Below are 22,967 nucleotides of genomic sequence, written 5' to 3' on the forward strand. Positions count from 1 at the left end.
ACCACCCGAAGCTGCCCGAAGCATACCAAATGCCAAGTGACAGCCGAGAGACAATTTAATAATAACAGTGACAGTTCGTGGACTTGTTTGTTACCTTACAGAATCAAAAGCAATACATTTGTGATATGCTAGCCAAATATTAGAATTAAGATAAATAAATTGTGATAATGTGCTTATGTGATATGCATACATTCCATAGAATTTTGTGACAATAGTTTTTGTGAAAATGAATTCAATTCCACTTCCTAGAGGATTAGTGCTGAGTACCAATGATGTTCAGACTTGGAAAGGATGGTGCTTATTGAATGATAGAGAAATCGTTAGGATATCAGCAGAATTAGGGACACAAATAAATTTGGCACAAATATTTATTGCAGCTCGAAGAAGTTGGGATTTGGATGAAGTTGAGAAGTGGTATAAGGCTGAGGTAAACGCAATAGAATGCAACTATTATAATAATTCTTTCTTATTTGTTTTGTTTGATCCAAAGGTCACTGCTTGGGTGATTCAACTTTTATCTGCAGGAGAAATAACAATCACTGTACAAATACTTGAGAATACTAAAATTGATGTTATCACACAGTTATTGGTGATAGCCATTGAGGTAAAAGACAGAAAAACAATTAAAACAGTTTCAGACTATCTAAGCGTTTGTGTGAAATCAGAAATAGATGAAATTCAAGACAACATAAATAATTTTCTACATCATTTTTATTTATTGAATTCTCTGGAAAGTTATTTGTTAAATAATCAACAACTGGAAATAATAATTTTGGAGAATGATTTATTAAAGACTGAACTAATTACATTAGAAGAAACAAAAAATTACACAGTTCAAGATATACAAAAACAAAGTAAAATATGGAAATCAAAAATTGCAGCTAGATTATATTACAATTGTCTTGGTAAGTTCTGAAAATCGCTTTATACTCATAATTATTTTTAAATATATATATATATATATATATATATATATATATATAAATATAAAATGTATTTATATCCTAGATATAGAACCTCTATTAACCGGACTAATTGTCATCCAGATAATCGAAAATCTGGATAATCCAATGTATGAAGAATATTGATGTGTATTTATCAAAAATAGCAAATGCATACATAGATATCAACGAAAATCAATGTTTCATAACAAATTAACAATTCCTTTCCTGTATGTACAATTGTACATATATATTTTCTTAGTTTATATTACATAAATATACTAAATTGCAGCATAAATCGTGCAAAAATTCAAATTGTAGGTATGTACATACATATAGCTCTGTCGCAGTTGGTTCGGATAATCATATAACCGAGGTCCGGTTAATCGAGGTTCTACTATATATATATATATATATATATATATATATATATATACATTTTTATATTTTAAAATATTTTTATATTTTGATCTTACAGATTTCAGGTTAACTGTTTTTCTTGATGCAGAAACATCGTGGGAAGATTTACTACAAAGCAATAATATTAAATATCTAAAATCTTGGTTATTCACATTTTTTACAAAATGTAAATATCCATATACTGAAGCAACAGATGTAGTTGATTTCCATGAATTATTTCAGTCTTGGGAAATCACTGATAATATGATCTCTAGGATTGCATGCTTCCCTTGCATGGACTTCACAAAGGAGGAACTTTATGATTATATGACGACATTTGGATACTTTATTGAAGTAGAAAGAAAAAATATAGTTCTTCTTTTACGTAGATTATCTAGAAATAGAGGCTCTAGTACAATCAGTGATATTTTTAAACAAAAATCTTCAAATATATCTTTAGATCACTTTTTCAAGCTGTTAGTTGATTATTGTGAATCTAAAGAGTTGAAAACTGTGATAACAAAATGTATGAGTTCTCGTTTATTTTATAATGATTTCATACATAATATCTCCACAATTGATAAGGAGCACTGGATTAATGTATCAATCACATTTTTGGATCTTATTCAAAGTCCAAATGATGAATCCATAATACTAAAGTGTATTAACTATGCATCTAATTATTTAGCTGGCAATAATATAAATCAATATCTAATTGAAAACCCTTATGTCTACATAGCCACAATTTTATTTGACAAAACCAAGAATTTGTCTACTACATTTTCTCAAAAAATTTTAGATACTTCTAGTGAAAATGTTGAAAAACAAGTGGTGGAAAAACTTCCTCATTTAAAACATTTTTTAGCATTACATCATGAAAATAAAAAAGTTTTTCATAGTGATATATTATTAAATGACATACTTCAAGAACACTGTGATATTCAATTAATCAAAATTGAAGAAAGTGATGTAAATTTTGATAACATCCACTTAACAAAAAAATTTGGCCATAAAGCAAAATTAACTTATGATTATTATATAAAAAGTTGTGCTCCTTGTTTTGCGATATCTTTATATGCTAATGGATTATTAGACGAGAAAAACATGTGCTTTTCATCTGATGGTGCTTCTAATGTTACCTATAAATTAATCATGAAAAATTGGAATGACATTGAAGTTTTTTGTTCAGGCATTTCATTTATGATTATTTTAGGTATGGATTGCTGCAATCTTCGAAACTATATTAATGCAGCACATTTCATCCGAAATGAAAGTCTGAAATTAACATATCATGAAGGAAAAGTATTTGATATAAATCATATAACAAAATTATTAGAGAACATTACTTCGGATGCAAATCTTGTAGAATTTCTTTCACTCATAGAAAGAACAAATATGAATTGCGCAAATCAATCATTTATAAACATTATCTCTCAATGGAAAACTACATATAATATTTGTGTATTACATAATATTAGAATGACTAATTCTTTTCTCATATTTTCTGCAAAAATTGATAAATGGATCTGGTTTTTATTATTTGCTCAGATTTATCTCTTTGTGCAAGAGCAAGTTTCTGAAGCAACTAAATATTTTAATAATTATGCATTACAAACTCATTTGGCTGCTGCTCTGGAAAATAAATTAGAAGTAAGTTGATTTTAAAATTGATGGGCGCTTTACACGGTTTGATTATTTGTATAAATTCAAAAAAATTGTAAGTGGGTGTAGGATATTCATGCAAACTTGCATTCAAACAACTTTGTATTATGCGGAGCGCCTATAACATTATCATAGCATTATTTATTTACATATATGTATATATATATATATATATATATATATATATATATATATATAGTATGTATGTATTATTTAATTATCAGCAGAAATCAAATGTTCATGAGGATTCAAAGAAACCTACTAATTTTTGGAACCTTATTCAAAATGCTTATAATTATGACAATTCCGGCGAAGTTTTACTAAATACTTGTACAAGTCACAAAGGAAATCCAATATTAGCTGTTATTGCTGCTTGTTACAGGGTAAATATTGCTTTACACACACACACACACATATATATATATATATATATATATATATATATATATATATAATATGAAAAGTTCCAGCAATTTGCCTTAAGGCACGATGTCATACACTACTAGTTTTAAATTGGTTTAGTAGTATTTGTCACCCAATTCAGTGATTTTGAATGCCAATTAAACATAAAACTATATGATTATATTTTGGGACACTACTTTATCGAGCAATTTAAAATATTTATTTATTTATTATTAATTTGGTATTAAGATCGATTTAATAACTAAATCTAAATTAATAATTTATTTATATATCATTAACTTCAATTAACAAATATTTAACACTATAGCAATGTGTTTAATTTTTAGCCTGAACATTTAATACTTTGTTGGTATACCTGGTTGTGTAGTGCTACAGGTTATATAAATTTAGATAATGGTGAGACGTTGCTAAACATTTCACCTGAAGATATTTCCTCATTGATAAATTTCTGTGTGATAGAAGGATTTGTAACACAGTTAAATGAAAGTTTACTAATATTTGTGCCTGTGAGTATGTTGCATATATTGCATTTATATATTTATTTCCCAGACACTCTAATTCTTATTATCTTGATTAATATTTTCAGAGCAGTTGTTTTGCTTTCTTCACTAATATTTTAGTGCGAGTGATTGTAAACAATGAGATTGGATGTGATATTACCAATTTATTAGTGGCTTTCAAAAATATCACTATGCATTTACATATTATACCTCATTTGACTATAAATAATATATTTGAGGATAGAAGATGGCTTATAAACAAAGCTATTGACCTTTGTTGCATAGCTTTAAGTTATAATTTTATGTCATTTTATCATTGTAAAGCCTTTCTAAAATGCCTCTCTGAGTCAAAATTAACAAAGAATATTGACACGGATGTAAATTTTGATGATTTGTTAAATATATTACAATGTTTGTATCACACAAATGTTAATTTAAACATTTCATCTATATTGTTATCAAATAATGAAGAAATAATACAGAATGAATACAGCAGATGCTTAAAACAGTTAATTAATGGCCATTATTTTGAAAATGCATTTAAGTTTGCTGAAATCACAAACATTAATACAGATGATATTATTATTGCTCATATGAAGTATAGATGCAATAATCTTCTTACGGATGTCTCTAATTATATGAATTACTGGTTGGATTGTAATAAAATATTCAATGACTCGAAATTGGTCAATAAAAATGCTACAAGTTTATTTTTAGAGTTCGCTGAGAATTCAAATAATCCAAAACTAAGATATATTTTATATCATTTAGCATTGATTTCGGAAAACTCTGTAGAAAGTAATTCAAAAAATATGGATGAAATTGAAAAGAAGATGTGGATTAATTATATTGATATTGAAAATCCAGATGATGTTATGTTATACTCATCTAAACTATCAGATTTTAACAACACACCAGTAATATTACATAATTCAATTGATGAATTAAAGATAAAAGCATGTATCAATAATTTGACAATATCTGATTATCCATTAAGCACAGAACAATCTAATAACTTGTTCAAACTAATATCTATGTTGCTTGATTTAGGAGATTTTATTACAGCCTTAAGAATTCAAATGATGTTTATGTTTTCACACTCTGAATTGCAATTGTTGATCACAATAATGGCTTTAGCTGAAAGTTCATTAAGTCCATACCAAATGACACCGGCACAACGAATGACTTTGTTACAAAGTAAATGTGTACGAACAGCAAGTGGGCAATTTGGGAAACGTACTTTGAAATCTAAAATATCTTCAAGCAACTCTGGTATGTACATTGCATTACATGCTTTTTCTTGCATAGATTTTTAAGTTATTTATTGTAGATATTACTCTGGATTAAAATGTTTACCATTTTTCAAATTTTTATTTAATTAATTGTTTTAATTGGAGTATTTTTATATCAGCATGGGACACTAAATCACTAAACACATAATATATGAAATTCCAGTATATGAGCTTTTATGTTTTCTAATGTAAATAAGAAATTTGTTTTGTAAGTATTTGCACATAAAATTTTTTGTCTTTTCAAACTATAAAAACTAATTATGTTCTGAATATATTTATAGTTATCCATTGTATTGTCTATGTTACCATTATACATGCTTTATTGTAGAGAATTCAATAAATATTTTAATCGCGATTGTTACTGCATCAAAGCTTTTAAGTAAGAATGCTATTATTGCTTCTAATTTGATTCTTGTTTTAATTTTTTTAGTATGTGGTAGTCCCAACAGTAGCTTTGCAAGTTCAATGTTTTCTGACTATATTGAAATACCATCCCGGGAAAAGCAAGATACATTATGTACTATTGAAGCTTTGGCAGCTCGTTTGAAAGCTGGGCGTTTCTCTGGACAAAGAATTGTAATGTGTTATAGAGCAGCAATGCATATGGATGTAAACTATTTAGATATATTAAGGGAGAATGATGTTTTGAACTTATTAAAACAAGCTATTAATGGTAATTGTTTGAATAAACTGGTTGTTATAAGTGATATTATAAGCGCCAGTGGATTTACATCATTACAGGTATAGCAAATTATCCATATTTTAAAAACTTATTTTTATTATTTTATGAACTTAACACAATTATTTTATATGAGGGTTTACTTATTTAATAGTCAGTTGATATATATTTAAAAAAATGATTTTTATAGATAGCTGAATTTTTGGCATATGAAATATTCAAAGCAATCTTACAAAGTATAAATGTTAAAACCAAAAGAGATGTATCAAACTTTAATGTAGCAACACTGTGGGGCTATAACTTAAGTGTTGATTTTCATCTTTTCTTGGAACTTTGTCCCAATCCAAGTGATATTGGAAATGAGTTGCTAAAATATCAATCCTCAATACAACAGATAATTAATAGTACGGCTGCAAATAGAAAAGATAAAGGAAACATAACTGAAACACAAGCAAAAGTTGCCAAAGCATTAGAAAACACTAAAAAGCTTACAATTATAGATATAAATACAGTATGTGTGGACATTTTGATATATGCGCATGATAGTTTCACAAAGGATTGTAATATTGAAGGAATTTCATTAATCTTAGGTAGAGCACATATGCTATGCTCACAGTTGCTCCAAACTAAAAGTTGGGGATTAATGGTTAAACTATTAACTGGAATTTCAAGATATACAGAAATGACTTATATATTTGATATAATAAAATCCAACCATCAATTTGAATTTCTTTTGAGTCAATTCAACTGCATCTTGAAACAGCATGATTCTAAAAAAAATGATTTAAAAATGGCTCTTTTAGAGTTTTTAAAAACATATTGGCCCCAAGATTCTGAACTTAAAAGATTAGTTGCATTGCATTTCCAAATGCATAGTGAAGTAGCCGAGCTTCTGAATATTGAGGCTACTGAAATTATAAGAAGAATGATTAATATTTCTATGCTGGATATGACAAGCAATGATTTGAATTTTAAAGATTTTCCAGTTAAATGTCCACCCTTTGTATTATTAGAGAATACAGCTGAAATTCGAGATTGCTTAATTCGGGCTATGAACACATATAGTCATAGCTCTGAATATTATGTACAGGTGAATTAACTCCGCATACTCATAAATGTGAATTTTGATATCTATAGTGTACTCTTGTTAATAATATTTTTTTCCAGCAAAATAAACTTTCACTAGCAATGAAGTCAGCGGCCAAAGCAGAACTTGTAGCATGTCAAATTGATTTACTGAATAAGACACCTGCCGCTAGTAAGGGACCAAGTGTTATATGCATTTTACAATTAAAACCAGAACAAATTCCTTATGTTGTTAATAATGTATTGAGGTAATGTAAATGTACTGTATATAGGCAACATTATGTTACGTTTTTCATTTTCAATTCTCCCTTTAGTGGTAAATTTTGATAAATATATGTTTACAATACATTAAATAGCATTATGTTTCTCCAAGTTTTTATTTTTTTCAATTATAAACTTATGGGAATTAATTAATTACAGTTTTCATCAAGCAATTATACTTCAACGAGCCTATGACTACACTGTTAATTGGGTTTCTGCACTATATGAGCATTGTATAATAAATGGTGATATGCAATATTTAAATTCCTACAATAAATATTTCAAAATAACAGAAAATATAGCTTCAGAATTAGCAATGAGGTGAGTTAATTAATTTTGTTAATAGTTTATATTTCATTTTTATATTATATTTTTTTCATAGATTTCAGAAGGAAACTAGAATAACTAAACAAATGATTCAGTCACTCAGATGTGTGGTTGGATGTCTAAATTCGATTGCTGATCGTTATCGTTTGGCATCATTATTGGGACAAAGAGATATTGTCGAAAATATTCTTTCTTCTGAAAGTGTTTGTTATCTTAAAGATACTGTTTTTATTGGAAAGAAGTGTCAATAGTTAAGCTGATTAATTTATTTTATGCAAATGAAATTAATATATGAATCAAGATGTTTATTTTATATAACATTAACTCAAAAATATAATGAAATATATTATTTTTATTATTTAATTATTTATTTTATTATTTAATAAATAATTGAATGAAAATATAGTTTTAGTTGAATATATTCAATATATTGGATGTTTCACACATATGGTTAATAATTATTCATAGTTATAATTTCACTATTATTCAACTAATTGTAATATGTTTGATAGCGTATTTACAGTTCATATATAATTCACTAAATTAAATTTTTATTCACCTGTAATAAAAACTAGTGGAATGTATGGCATCGTGCCTTAAGGCATATTGCTGAAACTTTCCGTACAGTAACGAAATGTTCGAGGAATCCTGAATGTTTTCAAATAGATTATTATTATTAATATTGTCTAATATTTATAAGAATTATATAAACTGAATTACAAAGTTGAAATTATTTGTTTAAAGTATATTAGAACTATAGTCAGAATTAAAAATAATATCTGAATTATTTTTGACATACAAAAAAAAATTTTTTTTTTAAAAAAACGAAAAAAAAAGTTGAAACAAAAATTTTTTTTTCAAAATCAATTATTTTGTTAAGACAAGCAGAAAGTTCTCTCACAAACTGCCATTTTTTACACATTTAGTTCCGTATATTCGAAAAGGCTGGTCCTGCCTTTGTCAAAAACTAATCATTTCTCCCAATCATTACAAATTGAATGTTCATTCAAATGATCATTCAAATCGGATGCTCCGTTATCTCAAAAACTTGATTTCTATTTTCTGCACTCTTTGCTCTTTACCTTCGTAAGTGCTGGACCTGCCTTTGCCAAAAACTAATCAGCTCATCTCCCTATCAATAGGAATCGAATGTTTTTTGAACCATTCAAATCGGTTGATCCGTGCGTCCGAAAACGTGACTGGAAATTTGTATCCATACATACATACATACACACACACACATCCATTTTTTGAAATGCCTTTATGCATCCCAGACCGGTCTTAGGTCTGGGTATGTCGGACTCGATACCGCCCTGGTATAATACCGAATAAAACCTCCGCTTTGCCCTTGCCTCTGGTCCTCACGGAAACCGCCGTTAGGCATTACTTCGTGGGGGGAGGATCTAGAATGATAGGCATTTCCTTCGCCATACAAAAAAGAAAAAAAAAACACATCCATTTTTTCTGAGGTATGCCAAAATGTTCAGAAACCTTCAAAACGTCGGGAAAGTTTTCAATTTTGATTTTCGGCCCATTACAATAACTTAACCACCTGGAAATAAAAAAAATTCAATGATGATGGGACAAACCAATATCTCAAAATTCAGCCTTTATATCATTCAATATATATATATATATATATATTTTATCAACAAATATTATATAATATCAAACATATATAATCAATGTATACATAATGTTTGTCTTTTTTTTTTATTAACTTCTTGAAGGAAAAGTTTTTTTTTGGAAAGAAAATAAATGTATGTGGGTATGTGAGACGATTTTTGACCTCAAATCGAAGTTTTCTCAAAAACGTCTACAACGATTTTAAAAAATTAAAAGCCATCTGATGTAACTCGATATCGATTTCTTATTTATCTATGAATGAGGATTCACCATCGGCAAATCAAAAGTGCACCTCGTTTTAACCAGAAATCCAGCGAATTAAAATGCATTCGGTCTGAGAGTCGTTTTTTACGTTTTATGCTTTAGATATAAGTACATATGAATATATTATGTTTTAGGTTTTGCATCCTGCTGTAGGAAATGCTCTTTATCCTAGGTAATATAATAATTTCTATTTATGATCTAGACAATATATAATATTAATTTGTGATATTAATTATATTGTCTAGGATGTGCAAAAATTAAGGCTTTGTATGTGCACAGCGTATTATGTATATACCAGGGGTGTCAAACTCAATTCTGCAGCGGGCCATATATTAAATTTTGAATTCACTGGCGGGCCGGATTGAAAATAACTAGCGTAAGTGGTATTTAGCCTTAAGCCAAATTGCATAAACTTTTCGATGCATTGAACGTAATCAATTATAATTGAGATTTAGGTATTTAGATAGAACTTTCAATTATTTTTTATTTCGAATATAAAATTTTTTCTTTCACTATAATGCGATTTTTAATTGATATCTTTCAAATAGATCTTTAATATATGTATTTGTATTAATTATAATATGTGCATATATGTCTTAAAAGCACAGCACAATTTTGATGAATTTTTATAATTAAACAAATTTCCGTAGGCTCTATCACTGTCTTCAAACTCGTTCAAAAACAAAACGGCTCAATTTGACTTTTACTCATTTATAAACAATCTCACTTCAGTATGAACTATTACGAAAAAAATCATTAGTAAAAATATCGTTTACCTTCTTTACAGCTTTTCAAATAACACATGAAACTCATATCTCTAAACTAAAAGACACCCTTAAGTAACTAAATCCTCAAAATAAATGTTTTGAATGGTTGTTCAACAAATTTTGAACTTTGAATTTTTATAATTGAACCATTCGTCGTAGGGCCCTAATATTTTAGTATGTTCTTTAAAACCATGATTACTATCATCACGAAGTCGGTGTTTTATTACGAAAAAACTACCCGGCCCATCTTTAACAAAGCCTAATTGGCAAGATTTCCAACCAATATCTTTCGAACATTTTTTTAATTTTCAAAGTTGGTTCAATACTTTTGGCCAAAAAAATTTTCTTCTTAGTGGTTATTATAAACCCGCAGCTTGGGCGATTGTTGAAAAACGCACGAGTCCTTAACGAGTTACATTGATTGGTTTTAAAATGTTTGAAATCAGTGCAGCTGTTTTTGAGAAAGATCGCATAGTCGTCGCACGTATACGCACATAGTATGCACAGAGTTTTGTTGGTCTCAAATGCTTCAGAGTGACTTAAAACGTAGAGAAAGCATAAAATTAGGAGATCAGATATTTTGGCAAAAACAAACAGAAATTATTATAAAATTTCACCTATTAACTTAAATCTGTATATAATACACGGTTTGTTAAGAATTCGTAAAATATATTATGAGCGTTAACGAATCCCAATAGTGTAAAGGTGCGTCCACACCTAACGAACGAACACGAACGAACATGTCGAACAAGAAAATACAAAATAGAACGAACAGGAACACGAACGAACGCAAAAAATTCCAAACAAACGACTCAAAGCAGTGAGGGTTTGAATCTTTTTGTTCGAGGATGTACCGTGAAACGTCAGACTTATTATTTAAAGTGGCGGGAAAGAAAAAAATTATTTAAAGTCATCAAATTTACAAAATTTGTCAATAACAGCAATATCTTATAATAAATACAACATAAATTAATGCATTAATGCACATTTTAACACCAAAAAAAAAAAAGTTTGTCTACATTCGTGGTAGCGTCCACACTGCACATACGAGTTCAAACATGAACGAACAATTCCCTTTGATGTACCGACAAGTTGCGGAACATTGCTCGCCATGTTTGTTTATGTTTGTTCGTGATCGTCGTGGCGTCCACACTATGCTGTTGCCGTTCGTTCTGGTACGTTCTTTTATGTTCGTTCGTGTTCGTTCGTTAGGTGTGGACGCACCTTAACATGAACTATTTTTTGTAAGGGTCGTCCGTTATGCTAGTCTAGAGTGTCGCCGGACACTGTCTACATGTCGTTCACAGTTCAAGAACTAAAAGCATTAGTAATATAAGATATTCTTAATTTTGATGCAATTTATTTGTCTAGAGCTAGACTGTCTATATCCGCGTCGATGATTTTATTTATGGGTCTGCAAAATGCCTTGAGATAATTTCAAGGAATCATCCTTCTCAGATATATTAAGTCCAAGAAATCCAAATATGTGCAAATTAATGTAACCAGCCTCTTACGGGCGAGGTTAATATTGTTAATCTCAATTTTTAATAATTTTTATTTAGTATAAGTTCAGAGCTCAGCATAGAATATATTTTTTTATAATAAACATATTAATATCAAATGTCGCCTTTTACTTAAATAATTACAGATCACACCAGTAGTTCAATTATAGAACAAATTTAAAAGTGTAGTGGTTAGGAGAAGTAAATCGACATCACCCAGTTAGACGTCGAAGTAATGTTTTAAGCTTCACGCCTTAACACGGTTGTTAACAAATATATCCAAGTTATGTAAATTGGAAACTAGAAAAATACTCGTTATTAAAAGGGATCCTTGAAATAGGAAGGGAATTATCAAGAATTTCAGTTTAAAAGTTTTGAGAAATCAATTTCATTCTTTTTTGAAGTTTTCAAAGTTTACTATTTAAAAATATGTGTATAAGAGGATTTCTCTCGCCGTCATTATGTTATGCTTATTTATCTATAGCGGCCGTATCGATTTAGGCCAGAGGCCGGATACGACCCGCGAGCCGTATATTTGACATGTCTGGTACATATTGTGATATTATGATACTGTTGGCAGCATGAAATAAACTATGTCGAATCGTTGGTTTGGTATTACTGCGTCACTGCCCCGTACATAATCACAAGATACAGTGTTAAATGTCAGCTGACTTAAAAATTATTTTGTGAACAATTTGCGTGAAACAATAATTTTGCAAATATGTCAGGAAAGGACAGGCTCCCAATTTTTCCCTCTAGAGGGTAAGTTTCTTAAAACTAGAGTTTCTCCATATCAATAATATGTCGAATAGATAAAAAAGTTAAATGTATTTAAGACATAATGATGTTCATTCTACACACTTGGATAATTAGATTTAAATTTATATTTATAACCAGATAAATAAATAGTTTTAACTTTTTTATGCAATAATTCTATATGGATTTAAAAAGTACGATTTTTACTGTAGAGCACAAATGTTGATGAAGTCTCGGCTTGCTGGAGCTCAAAAAGGTCATGGATTACTTAAAAAGAAAGCAGATGCTTTACAAATGCGATTCAGGATGATTTTAAATAAAATTATTGAGGTGGGTTAAATATTGCTTTGATTAATTAATAGTGTAATGCTTATTATGATTTTTATTTAAATAACTCGTATCAATATGTTTAGACAAAAACTTTAATGGGTGAAGTGATGAAAGAGGCTGCATTCTCCCTTGCTGAGGCTAAGTTTGCCACTGGAGATTTCAATCAAGTTGTGCTTCAGAATGTAACAAAGGCGCAAATAAAAATTCGCACTAAGAAAGACAATGTAGCTGGTGTGACTTTGCCTGTGTAAGTAATAGTTTTCAATGATCAAAATTGTATAAATATCTTGTTGAAGCTTTGAATAGATAGTTGAAGTTTTAGCCAAAAAATTTACGATTGTTTAGATAGCTCTCAAACCTATTTTAAAACTAACTTGTTGTTTTGAATTGGCATACAGATTTGAATCTTATCAAGATGGATCCGATACATATGAGCTGGCTGGTTTGGCAAGGGGAGGACAACAACTTACAAAACTTAAGAAGAATTATCAAAGTGCAGTCAAGTTACTTGTAGAACTTGCATCTCTACAAACATCCTTTGTTACTTTGGATGAAGTGATCAAAATCACAAATAGAAGAGTAAACGCAATTGAACATGGTATAAACTTATTAAATATATATATAAATGATTAAATTCTTGGAAGGCATAACATCAAGTAAAATATATATATATATATATATATATATATATATATTTTTATATATATATATATATATATATATATATATCAGTGGATTTACAATTTGGAAGTAATGAAAATAGAATAAAACTAAATGAACATTGATCAACAACTTGAATTTCAAGTTAACTTCCTCTGTAGCTCTTTAATTTAACTAAATCAATCAAAATATTACAAAGACAGTTCTTACATGATCTTATTAGAATAAAACTAGCACATAATAATAAAAAATTATAAGTAATTATTAATTGCAACATTGCACTATTTGGCAGTATCAAAGGAACAATAAAAATGTAATCTCCACTTTAATTTTTTTTAATTGATGTTACGCCCTCTAAGAATGTAATCATATATTTCAACATCAAATTTAACTATTTTTAACATTACATATACATAAAAATAAATATAGATAAAATGACATTGTTAAAACTGTTGAAACATTATATTTAAAGTGATCATTCCTCGAATTGAGCGCACTCTGGCATACATTATATCTGAATTGGATGAACTCGAAAGAGAAGAATTTTATCGTCTTAAGAAAATTCAAGATAAGAAACGGATTGCTAGATCAAAAGCCGAAAAGGCTAAAGCAGATCTGCTCGAACAAGGAACGGATGTCAGAGATGTTGCAAATATATTAGATGAAGGTGATGATGATTTACTTTTCTAAAAATTTTGCATAACTCAAGATCGTTAACAAAATTTGAAGGAGTATTGTATATCAATTTTTTGATAATATACTCTTTACAATGTTAAAAATGTATAAGCTATTGATTAAAATGTTAAATAATATACATGAACGTATATTATATTGAGTGGCAATAATTTAAGTCATGCAAATCATAATGATAAATTTGTAATTGTTTTGTTTCAAGTAATTGTAAAATTGTAATTCATGTAAATAATTGATTGCATTCCAAAATGTTTTTATTTTTGTTTTTATTTTAATAGTTTTATTTAAAATGTTGTTGTTGTATTATATATTCAGTATTTAAAAAAATAATAAATTTACTCCCGTTGCTAATTATTTGTATTTTTAATTTTATATTTTATATTAAAATGATTGAATATCCTGAGATTATTATATTATTCACCATATATTTGCAAAAGTAAGTTAAAATTATTTATAATATTGGAAGATGAAAGATTTACAATGTTCTGATAAAAATTATTTCTAAGCAATATAATATCAATGAATATAATATATAAATATATATATATATATATATATATATATATATATATATATGTGTGTGTGTGTGTGTTGAAGGCATATTATTGTATTGTCTAGGGTTCGAAGTATTATTTCATTATACATTTTTATTATCTATGAATATATTATGCTCCAATACTGTCTATTCAATAATATGCGAATGCAATACTCTACAGCAGAACCTCGATTAACCTAACTGGACTAATTGTTGTCGATAGGCATCCGGATAATCAGAAATCCAGATAATCCAAAATATGAAGAATAATGACATGTATTTATCAAAAACAATAAATACATACTTATATAGATATCAACGGATGTTTAATAAGAAATTAACATTTTCTTAAGTATGTGCATTGTACATATATATTTTCTTCGATTATATTTCATACATATACTAAACTGCAGCATAAATCGTGAAAAATTCGAATTGTAGGTATGTACATACATATAAGCCTGTCGAGGCTGGTAGTCCATATATCCAGTATATATATATATATATATATATATATATATATATATATATATATATATGTAATTGATAAAAACAATCCAGATAATAGAAATAAAGAGGCAACTAAACTTAATTGCTGTATGTTTATACTAAAAGCTATGTTACCAGCCTATATAAATATATGTTCTATGCTCTATGTTCAATTTCGGTTGTAAATATTTTTAAAATAAACCAACCAACCATAAATAAACCAACTCTTCTTTTATCTATGAAATCAACAGTCTGTGTTGTCTGAGACTTGGTTGAACAAGTTTCCTCAATCCTTCAATTTAAATAGATTTAAAGTTAAAGGGGTTTTTTTGTGATTTAGGTAAGTGCAAAATAATTATTTTTATTTTGAGGCAAAGTGTTGGGCTAGATAAAAGAAGAGTATGGAGCGAGGTTCTACACTATTAGATTCTTATCATAATTATCATATTATCTAGGACCATCATCTTTATTGTTTCCTATTCCCCTCAATAGATGGCAAATGCAGTAAAATATTGCCATGTGTGATTTTCAATCCCCTAGAATTGTAAATTGGGGTTATGATAGTTTATTTTTGTTGACGGCCATTTTCTAGATAAGTAGTTTGTGGTGACGCGCGTTCTAAACCTAGATCAAATATTCTGTTTTTATAACGTTGCGATGATTTAAATGTGAGCTGAAAGATGTTGTAAATTTATTTTATGAATAAGTTTGTTTATATTCGAAGTACTTGTTAAAACTTTAAGTGTGTACGCGGACGTGTAATCACCGCAGATGTTGAAATAAAACGTAATAACATGATAATATATTTGGTGTACTTTTAAATGATGTCATGTTACACTGAATAAGTTGTTCAGTGATAATTTAAGAAAACACAATAGCGGTAATAAATTATTAATATGGCGGGAAAGGTTACCTCTCGTAAAAGTAAGGCTAAGTTAGACGACGCCATTGCATTGAATGGTGAAGCTCAAGAAACTTCTGAATCTAATGAATCGGCGAACCAAATGATTACGGAGAAAAATGAAAGTGATAATCCCGACTCAAATAGTGTCGTCGAGGAGGCTAGTTCCAGTGAAGAAGTTATCAGCAATTCAAAAAATCTTAAGAGAAAGGCATCAGAATCGTTAGAGGAAGCTATTGATACAAATGAAGTAGAAGTGCCTAGTCAAGATGACAAACAAGGTTTGTTTCAATAAATTTTGAACAATAAATAAAAATCAAAAACTATATTTGGAATTTCACTAACAATATTCACGTGTGTTCAATTCAGTTTAACTTCTTCGTGTTAGCCATTAGTTGGTAATGAAGAGTTTTTGACCATGCCTGGATTGCAAGGGAATTTGTAAATATATAAAATACATTATTTGTCTGATTTTAAGTTTCAGATACTGAGCCGCTTAATGATTCATCTGTTGATGGACATACTCGAAAAAGTGGAAGGAAAGTTCGCCCAAAGAAACCTAAAACAGCTTATGATGATGAATCACCAGCTCCCAAATCAGCGACTGATAAAGTGGTTATAAAGCAAGAACCAGAGGATGAGGTGAGTGGAATTATTTCGAATTAATTAAATTGGATTTTTGTGCAATGTTTCGTCATTTTACGTTGTTGCTTTGCATTTTATTTCTCTGGTGAATATATAGTTCCGAAATTGTTTATATATGATTGTGAACTTATTATTGTAGGAGATGGTGCCGGATACGGTTGATGCAACCAGAAGACCATCTTCTCAAATGTCCATAAAATCAGATGATGGAACTGGTACAGATTCTCCTGCTCAGAATAAGGCCAAATCAAAAACGGATTTGTCTAATCCATTGCTTAGAGAACCTATGGCTTTAGGCTGGAAACGAGAACTAGTATTTAGAGCCACTCTTGATAGTAAAAACAGACGTCAAGGTAAATTTATACCATAAATTATATAATCTATTTCGTAGTTATGAATTTTTTTATTGAGGTTTATATTTTTCTCATTTTAACAAATTATGTATATTGCATTTTATAATGAAAAAGTAGTTGGTCACAAATATCCTTACCTCAAAATTACTGAAAAGATTCTACTAAATTATCCTTTCGCTTATCAAGAGATATTGCATTCCAATCTGTAACCATGAAAGTGATTTTTGGTTGAATTTAACAGTTAGTCCAAATAGTGATTACATTAAATTTTTTATCGCAGATCTAGTGATCATTACTTATTACTTCAAATGATATACCAAAGATATATCTCTGAGAATCATAACATTCTTTGAGAATTATAAATACAATATATATATAAGGTGGCTTTTGTTTTTGAATTGATTTTGACTTCAGCATATTACTCATAGATATATTACTATAAAAACTGCTCATTCATTTACAAGTAAATATTTTCATTCAGTTTATGTAGCATTGATAATGGTCTAGCAATCACATTAACATAACTAGTGGTGTATTGCATCATGCTTTAAGGCAAGTTTCTGGAACTTCCTGTACCATAATGAAATATTCAAGGGATAATGTTTCCAAATAGATTATTATAAATAATGTAACTTATATATGTTTACATGAAAGTAAATAAACGAAACTTATTCAATTGAATTTAAAATGAAGAACATTGTCCAATATTTATAAGAATTATTTAAACTGAATTGCAAAGCTGAAATTATTTATTTGAAGTATATAAGTGAGCTTTAGAATTTTAGCTAGAATTAAAATTGAAATACAAATTATTTTCAACATTCAAAAAAATTTTTTTTTTAATTAAAAAAAAATTGAAAAAAAAAATCTTTTCCTAAAAGCAATCGTTTTGCCATCACAAGCAGAGTGTTTTCTAAAACATTCAAATCGGATGCTTAGTTCTCTCAAAACATGCAATTTTTTGCATATTTAGCTTCTAACTAATTACCACTTCTCCCCATCATTACGAATTGAATGCTTTTTGGATCATTCAAATCGGTTGCTCCCTTCTCTCAAAAACTCGATTTCTAATTTCTGCACTCTTTGCTCCTTATCTCCAAAACGGCTGAACCTGCTTTTGCCAAAAACTAATCAGCACATCTCCTTATGAATAGGAATCGAAGATTTTATGAACCATTCAAATCGGTTGATCCGTGCGCTAGAAAACGTGGACGAAAAATTGTATTCATACATACATACAAACACACAAATCCATTTTTTCTGAAGTATGCCAAAATGTTCAACCTTCAAAACGTGAAGAAATGCAAAAAAAATTAATTTCGGTTTTTAGATGATTACAAAACTTACTTCATGTAAAGTTAAAAATGTACAGAGCTGTATGCATTTCTTGAATTTAAACACATTAAAAAGTTATTGCAATATTTTGTTCTTATATTTGTTACAGTTAAGTTTATTACATTTCTGATTTTTAAATGTAATTTGGTTATTACATTTATTTTCTAGGGGATATCTATTATTACACACCATCTGGAAAAAAGCTACGATCCACTCGTGAAATAGCAGACCATTTGAGTGATGGATTAACTATGGAAAATTTTTCTTTTGCAAAGGAACCCATTGGTCTAAATGATCCTTCAAAGGAGATCATACGGTATATATGCATTGCTTGTATTTAACTTAATTATTTTTACTATTTTTGTCATTTCGAACTTTGGTTAGTTGTGTTTTCAGTTTTTTTTCTTCAATATGATTTATTGCAATCGATTACATGAATCTCAAAACATATTGAAACCTTTTAATAATTTAATAAAGTATAAAGAATAAAGTAAGGTTTTAATCAAGTACCTACATATCTCTCTCTCTCTCTCTCTCTATATATATATATATATATATATATATATATGTGAGTTTGTGTGTATTATAATATATAGCATGTGAATTATGTTTTCAGCGATGCTCGAAATATTAAAGGGAGGGGAAGTTTATCTTCAAGGGCAGATTCACCTACAACTCCTGTTGCACCGCCTAGTAGTACCTCCTCCATAGGTAAACGAACGCCTAAACCCAAATTGCCAAAAGGAGTCAGTCCTCCTCCTACACCTGCAATGAAGCAAGAAGTTGTCACTCCTACTCCCGAACCGGAACCTAAAGTATCTCCAAAAAAATCACCGAAGTCTTCATTTAAGGTAATTTTATTAATAATAGTTTATATTTAAAATCTTATCTAATTATTATTAGATGAGAGATTGTTCTGGTCTCATCTGAAACATATTTACTCTCATCTAGTTTGCAAGTTTGCAATTTGATCTATGCATTCACAATCTCTTCACACAATTGTTGAGTTAATTGTGTAGCTACGATCATCTGAGTCTAATAATTAACAATATTTATTCACTAAACTTTTATGTAGTTTTTAGTCATGAATGTGATGCCTTAAATGAGTGAGTACATGAGATGCCGTGAATACATCAAATGATAATTTTATAGAATGTTTGTATCTTTTATGTTACTATTTCAGTTGATTATCAGTTGATTTATGATTTGAATGTGAACAGAGGTGAAATATGAATAAATGAATTAAATTTTGTTGTATAATGTAATACAATAGGCTAAAATCTGGAACATACCCAAGCATATTTTATATGTATATAATTTTAAGTATGTGACCACGTCAGTTTAATATAAATGCAGATATTCATAGTTGTATAATATTTATACTTTGATATACTCAAAATAGTCATACCATGGTTACATTTTTTTCAATATAAAATGATTTGTGAAATATGATTTACTATATGATACATCATTACTTGCATTATTTTATTTTAGGTTAAACTTACAAATGCCCGACTTTCAAGTCCAGCTTCAAAAACGTTGGGTATAAAACATGCAAAGTCATTGAAAAGGAAGTCTTTGCCAGCTACAAATGAGAAACCTGTTAAACAATCTGTTGAGAAATCAGAAAAACCAAAAAAGCTGTCCACAGGGAAAAAAGCATCAGTTAAAAAGTAAAGTATATGCATATAACTTCTCTAGCACTCTTAACATATTTCAACATGTATATATATATATATATATATATATATATATATATATATATATATATATATTAGAGTGGTCCTTAATATGGACATTTTTGAATTTTCTTGCTCCCAAGGGCTCAAATGGTTCCAAATTGATAAAAAACAATTCTCTGAAAGTTTTAGCTCTTAATATTATCTTTTAGATAGAGCGCAATTCAATCAAAGATTTGTATGGCAATAGCATGAAAAAAAATCTCAAAATTTTGTAGACCGTCGAATTTCAATAAAAAATGACACAAATTTTCACTTTTAATTTCATTTATACCTAAAATTTTTTTTTTGATTTTCAAAATTTTTTTCATGCTATCTCTATACGAAGTTTGATTGAATTACGCACTATCTAAAAGTTAATATTAAAAGCTAAAACTTTCAGAGAATTGTTTATCAATTCGGAACCATTTGAGCCCTTGGGAGAGCAAGGAAATTAAAAAATTTCCATATTAAGGACCATCCTATTATTATCTTTTATATCAGGGTTTACATACATTTATCCAATTGTATTCAATCTCTTTAATTTTCCATCCTTGAATTTGACAACAATAGCTTAAACTAGGTAGAAAATTTCTTATACAGTACTGTACGTAGCAGCACTGATGTGATAGTGGAAACTAAGAAAAAAGAAGTTGAAAATAGATTGGATACGTTACTTGTGCAATCTTCAACAAATCCTGTCAAAGACCAATGTTCAATTCAATGTCTGAAGGCTATGGGCATGATACCAACACTTCAATGCCAGCAATGTCTCTGTTTGTATCATTACGAATGTATTGGTAAAGAAAGAAGATCAATTGAACTCTTTAAGTGCATGGTATGTATTAAAGATGTTTTTTTTTAAGATTTTGTAAATTGCAATATTATTAATCTCCCGATTTCTTCACTTATTTATTTTTTTAATATAATCAAATTTTATTTCGAAATGAAATATAATACGATCTTATTTGTTCACAGAAATGTATTGAAAAGGCAGCAGAAGATACTGCAACTGTGGTGACTGATAATATTCATTCAACTAACAAACCCGCTCCTCCTCAACTCACTCCTATTACATCAATCAAGTCGCACCTTCCTGCATCTGATTCACCTCCAAAATTGCAGCGCATACCACGGCCTGGTGATAAAAATCTTAAACCTAAGTTAATAGCAGATAATAAAAAATGTAACTACAACAGATGTTCCTAAATCTAATAATATACTACAGCCTTCCGATAAAAAATTTGATGATGGACATAAAAGTTGTTGGGTTCGGTTACAACTTGGTTACCACCAAGTTCTAGCATCCAAATGTCAAAATCTCAAACAATCACTGAAACTAATCCCACTGCTTGTGCCCAAGGTATTGCGCATTGTGCAGGCAAAAAGTATATAGTGGTACCAAAGCACAATGTGCTTAGTGTTTTTCCTGCCCAAATAGTGGATAATGGTGATATGAAAATTACTGAGAATGCTTAAGTGGTATAAGTATTACTACCGTATCCTCATCAAATTAAACATTCCACATCAAATAAAAAGATCCCATAACAAATATTTCTAAGGTGGTGAATTCAGATAATGTTCCAAATCCAATACCTGATAATAATATTCCCTCTAATTGCTTAACAATAATGGGAATGCCTCCGTAGATGATTGTGGTTTTAGTCACACTGAGTGAGTTATATTTTTACATACATGATTCAAATAATATAAAGTTATAGTAATTTATGAAATAGTCTTTAAGGTTCATTGTGGCGGTTTTGCAAAAACTATGCTTAGAATATTCATTATTATTTATGATATTGATATAGGTTAATTTTTTTTTAGATTTTGTTCTATTTTATAGTGATATTTGCAAAGTATATTTTAAGTGAGGGCCAGTTAAATAAAACTTGCTGAAATTTGTCAAACTTTTATCCAAATATTAGCCACACAAGATATATCAGGAGCTTATAAATATTTATTTGTAATATAGTGCATATTAACAATGGCATTCCTCTGTTATAATTTATATCAATGGAGTTTCGAAGTTGATGTTTGTCATTATATGAATTTGTTTCTTGATTTAACAAGTTCTAAATTCAAAAATACCAATTATTATATTATTAACCTCCACTTATATTCTTTGTTCTAACATCATTATTGTTATATTATTTGATACAATTTAAATTTATTAGATTTAAATATATTCATTTAACTGGCCCTTAAGATGTGCTAATCCTTATTAACACTCTGCTTTAAATTACTTTTATTTTATTATATATCGAGAATATACTAATTTTGTTTTATTTGCAGATGGATTGCCATATGTTAAAAATTTCCAATAATCCTATCTTCATCCCATCCTCTGATTTGGATAAAAGTATGGACCCTTCATATAGTGTAAATATAATATATTTGTATAAACATATGAGTAGATTAAGTTTTTTTATAACTACTTTAAATAACTCGAGCATATTTATGAAAGTATGATGTTTAAATTTGCTAATTTCAATGTTTGTTATATTTTTGTATCAAATTTTCAGTAATACATCTGCGGATGAAAATTCTTCAAAGAAAAAGGTACGCATGAGACTGGACCCTCTGCGGATCCAGAAAGGTCTTCAAATAAGGCACTTCGAATTCTGAGGATGAACAAAAATCGACAGATTCTGATAAACAGGTACTCTGTCCACATGCACCATTTGTTCAACATTTCTGTTTGAATGTGTCAGCAGGATATTTTGCTTATTGAAGATCTTTCAATATTTAAAAGTGCAGGTCAGTACCATTGAGATAAAAAATTGTTTATGTTATATATTTAAAAATATATGAAACAAAATA

At 28.7% G+C, this 22,967-nt stretch overlaps 2 protein-coding genes, 1 long non-coding RNA gene and 1 pseudogene across 3 annotated transcripts; all 4 read left to right on the forward strand.

The window, feature by feature from the left end:
* Positions 1-73: 73 nt before the first annotated feature.
* On the forward strand, positions 74-7,821 carry LOC113386033 (spatacsin-like). Its single transcript, XM_026623845.1, has 12 exons — positions 74-427; positions 491-905; positions 1,420-2,171; positions 2,343-2,990; positions 3,752-3,931; positions 4,012-5,197; positions 5,648-5,958; positions 6,087-6,300; positions 6,370-6,986; positions 7,064-7,230; positions 7,403-7,564; positions 7,626-7,821. The coding sequence occupies exons 1-12, from the start codon at positions 227-229 to the stop codon at positions 7,819-7,821; spliced, it is 5,049 nt and encodes a 1,682-aa protein (XP_026479630.1). The 5' UTR covers positions 74-226.
* On the forward strand, positions 2,828-3,898 carry LOC113376152. The gene is made up of 3 exons (XR_003367023.1): positions 2,828-2,990; positions 3,227-3,385; positions 3,752-3,898. It is a non-coding gene; the product is annotated as an uncharacterized LOC113376152 (long non-coding RNA).
* A 4,529-nt stretch (positions 7,822-12,350) lies between the features above and the next one.
* Positions 12,351-14,310, forward strand: LOC113374185 (V-type proton ATPase subunit D 1). The gene is made up of 5 exons (XM_026614375.1): positions 12,351-12,491; positions 12,698-12,815; positions 12,899-13,062; positions 13,214-13,413; positions 13,948-14,310. The coding sequence occupies exons 1-5, from the start codon at positions 12,451-12,453 to the stop codon at positions 14,163-14,165; spliced, it is 741 nt and encodes a 246-aa protein (XP_026470160.1). The 5' UTR covers positions 12,351-12,450; the 3' UTR covers positions 14,166-14,310.
* Positions 14,311-15,794: 1,484 nt separating this feature from the next.
* Positions 15,795-22,967, forward strand: part of LOC113386043 — a 9,263-nt pseudogene continuing 2,090 nt past the window's right edge.

This window comes from Ctenocephalides felis, unplaced genomic scaffold (assembly GCF_003426905.1).
Source record: "Ctenocephalides felis isolate EL2017-DRISC unplaced genomic scaffold, ASM342690v1 CF-g0.4_SCAFFOLD_00845, whole genome shotgun sequence".
NCBI lineage: Eukaryota > Metazoa > Arthropoda > Insecta > Siphonaptera > Pulicidae > Ctenocephalides > Ctenocephalides felis.

Bases quoted from the DNA above. Each gene is read 5' to 3' on its own strand.
- LOC113386033 (XM_026623845.1), top strand. From the start codon at position 227: ATGAATTCAATTCCACTTCCTAGAGGATTAGTGCTGAGTACCAATGAT. The intron at 5,198-5,647 runs GTATGTACATTG...TAATTTTTTTAG, and splicing joins AATATCTTCAAGCAACTCTG to TATGTGGTAGTCCCAACAGT. The intron at 6,301-6,369 runs GTACGGCTGCAA...CCAAAGCATTAG, and splicing joins AATACAACAGATAATTAATA to AAAACACTAAAAAGCTTACA.
- LOC113374185 (XM_026614375.1), top strand. From the start codon at position 12,451: ATGTCAGGAAAGGACAGGCTCCCAATTTTTCCCTCTAGAGG. The intron at 12,492-12,697 runs GTAAGTTTCTTA...TTTTTACTGTAG, and splicing joins CCAATTTTTCCCTCTAGAGG to AGCACAAATGTTGATGAAGT. The intron at 13,414-13,947 runs GTATAAACTTAT...TTATATTTAAAG, and splicing joins AGTAAACGCAATTGAACATG to TGATCATTCCTCGAATTGAG.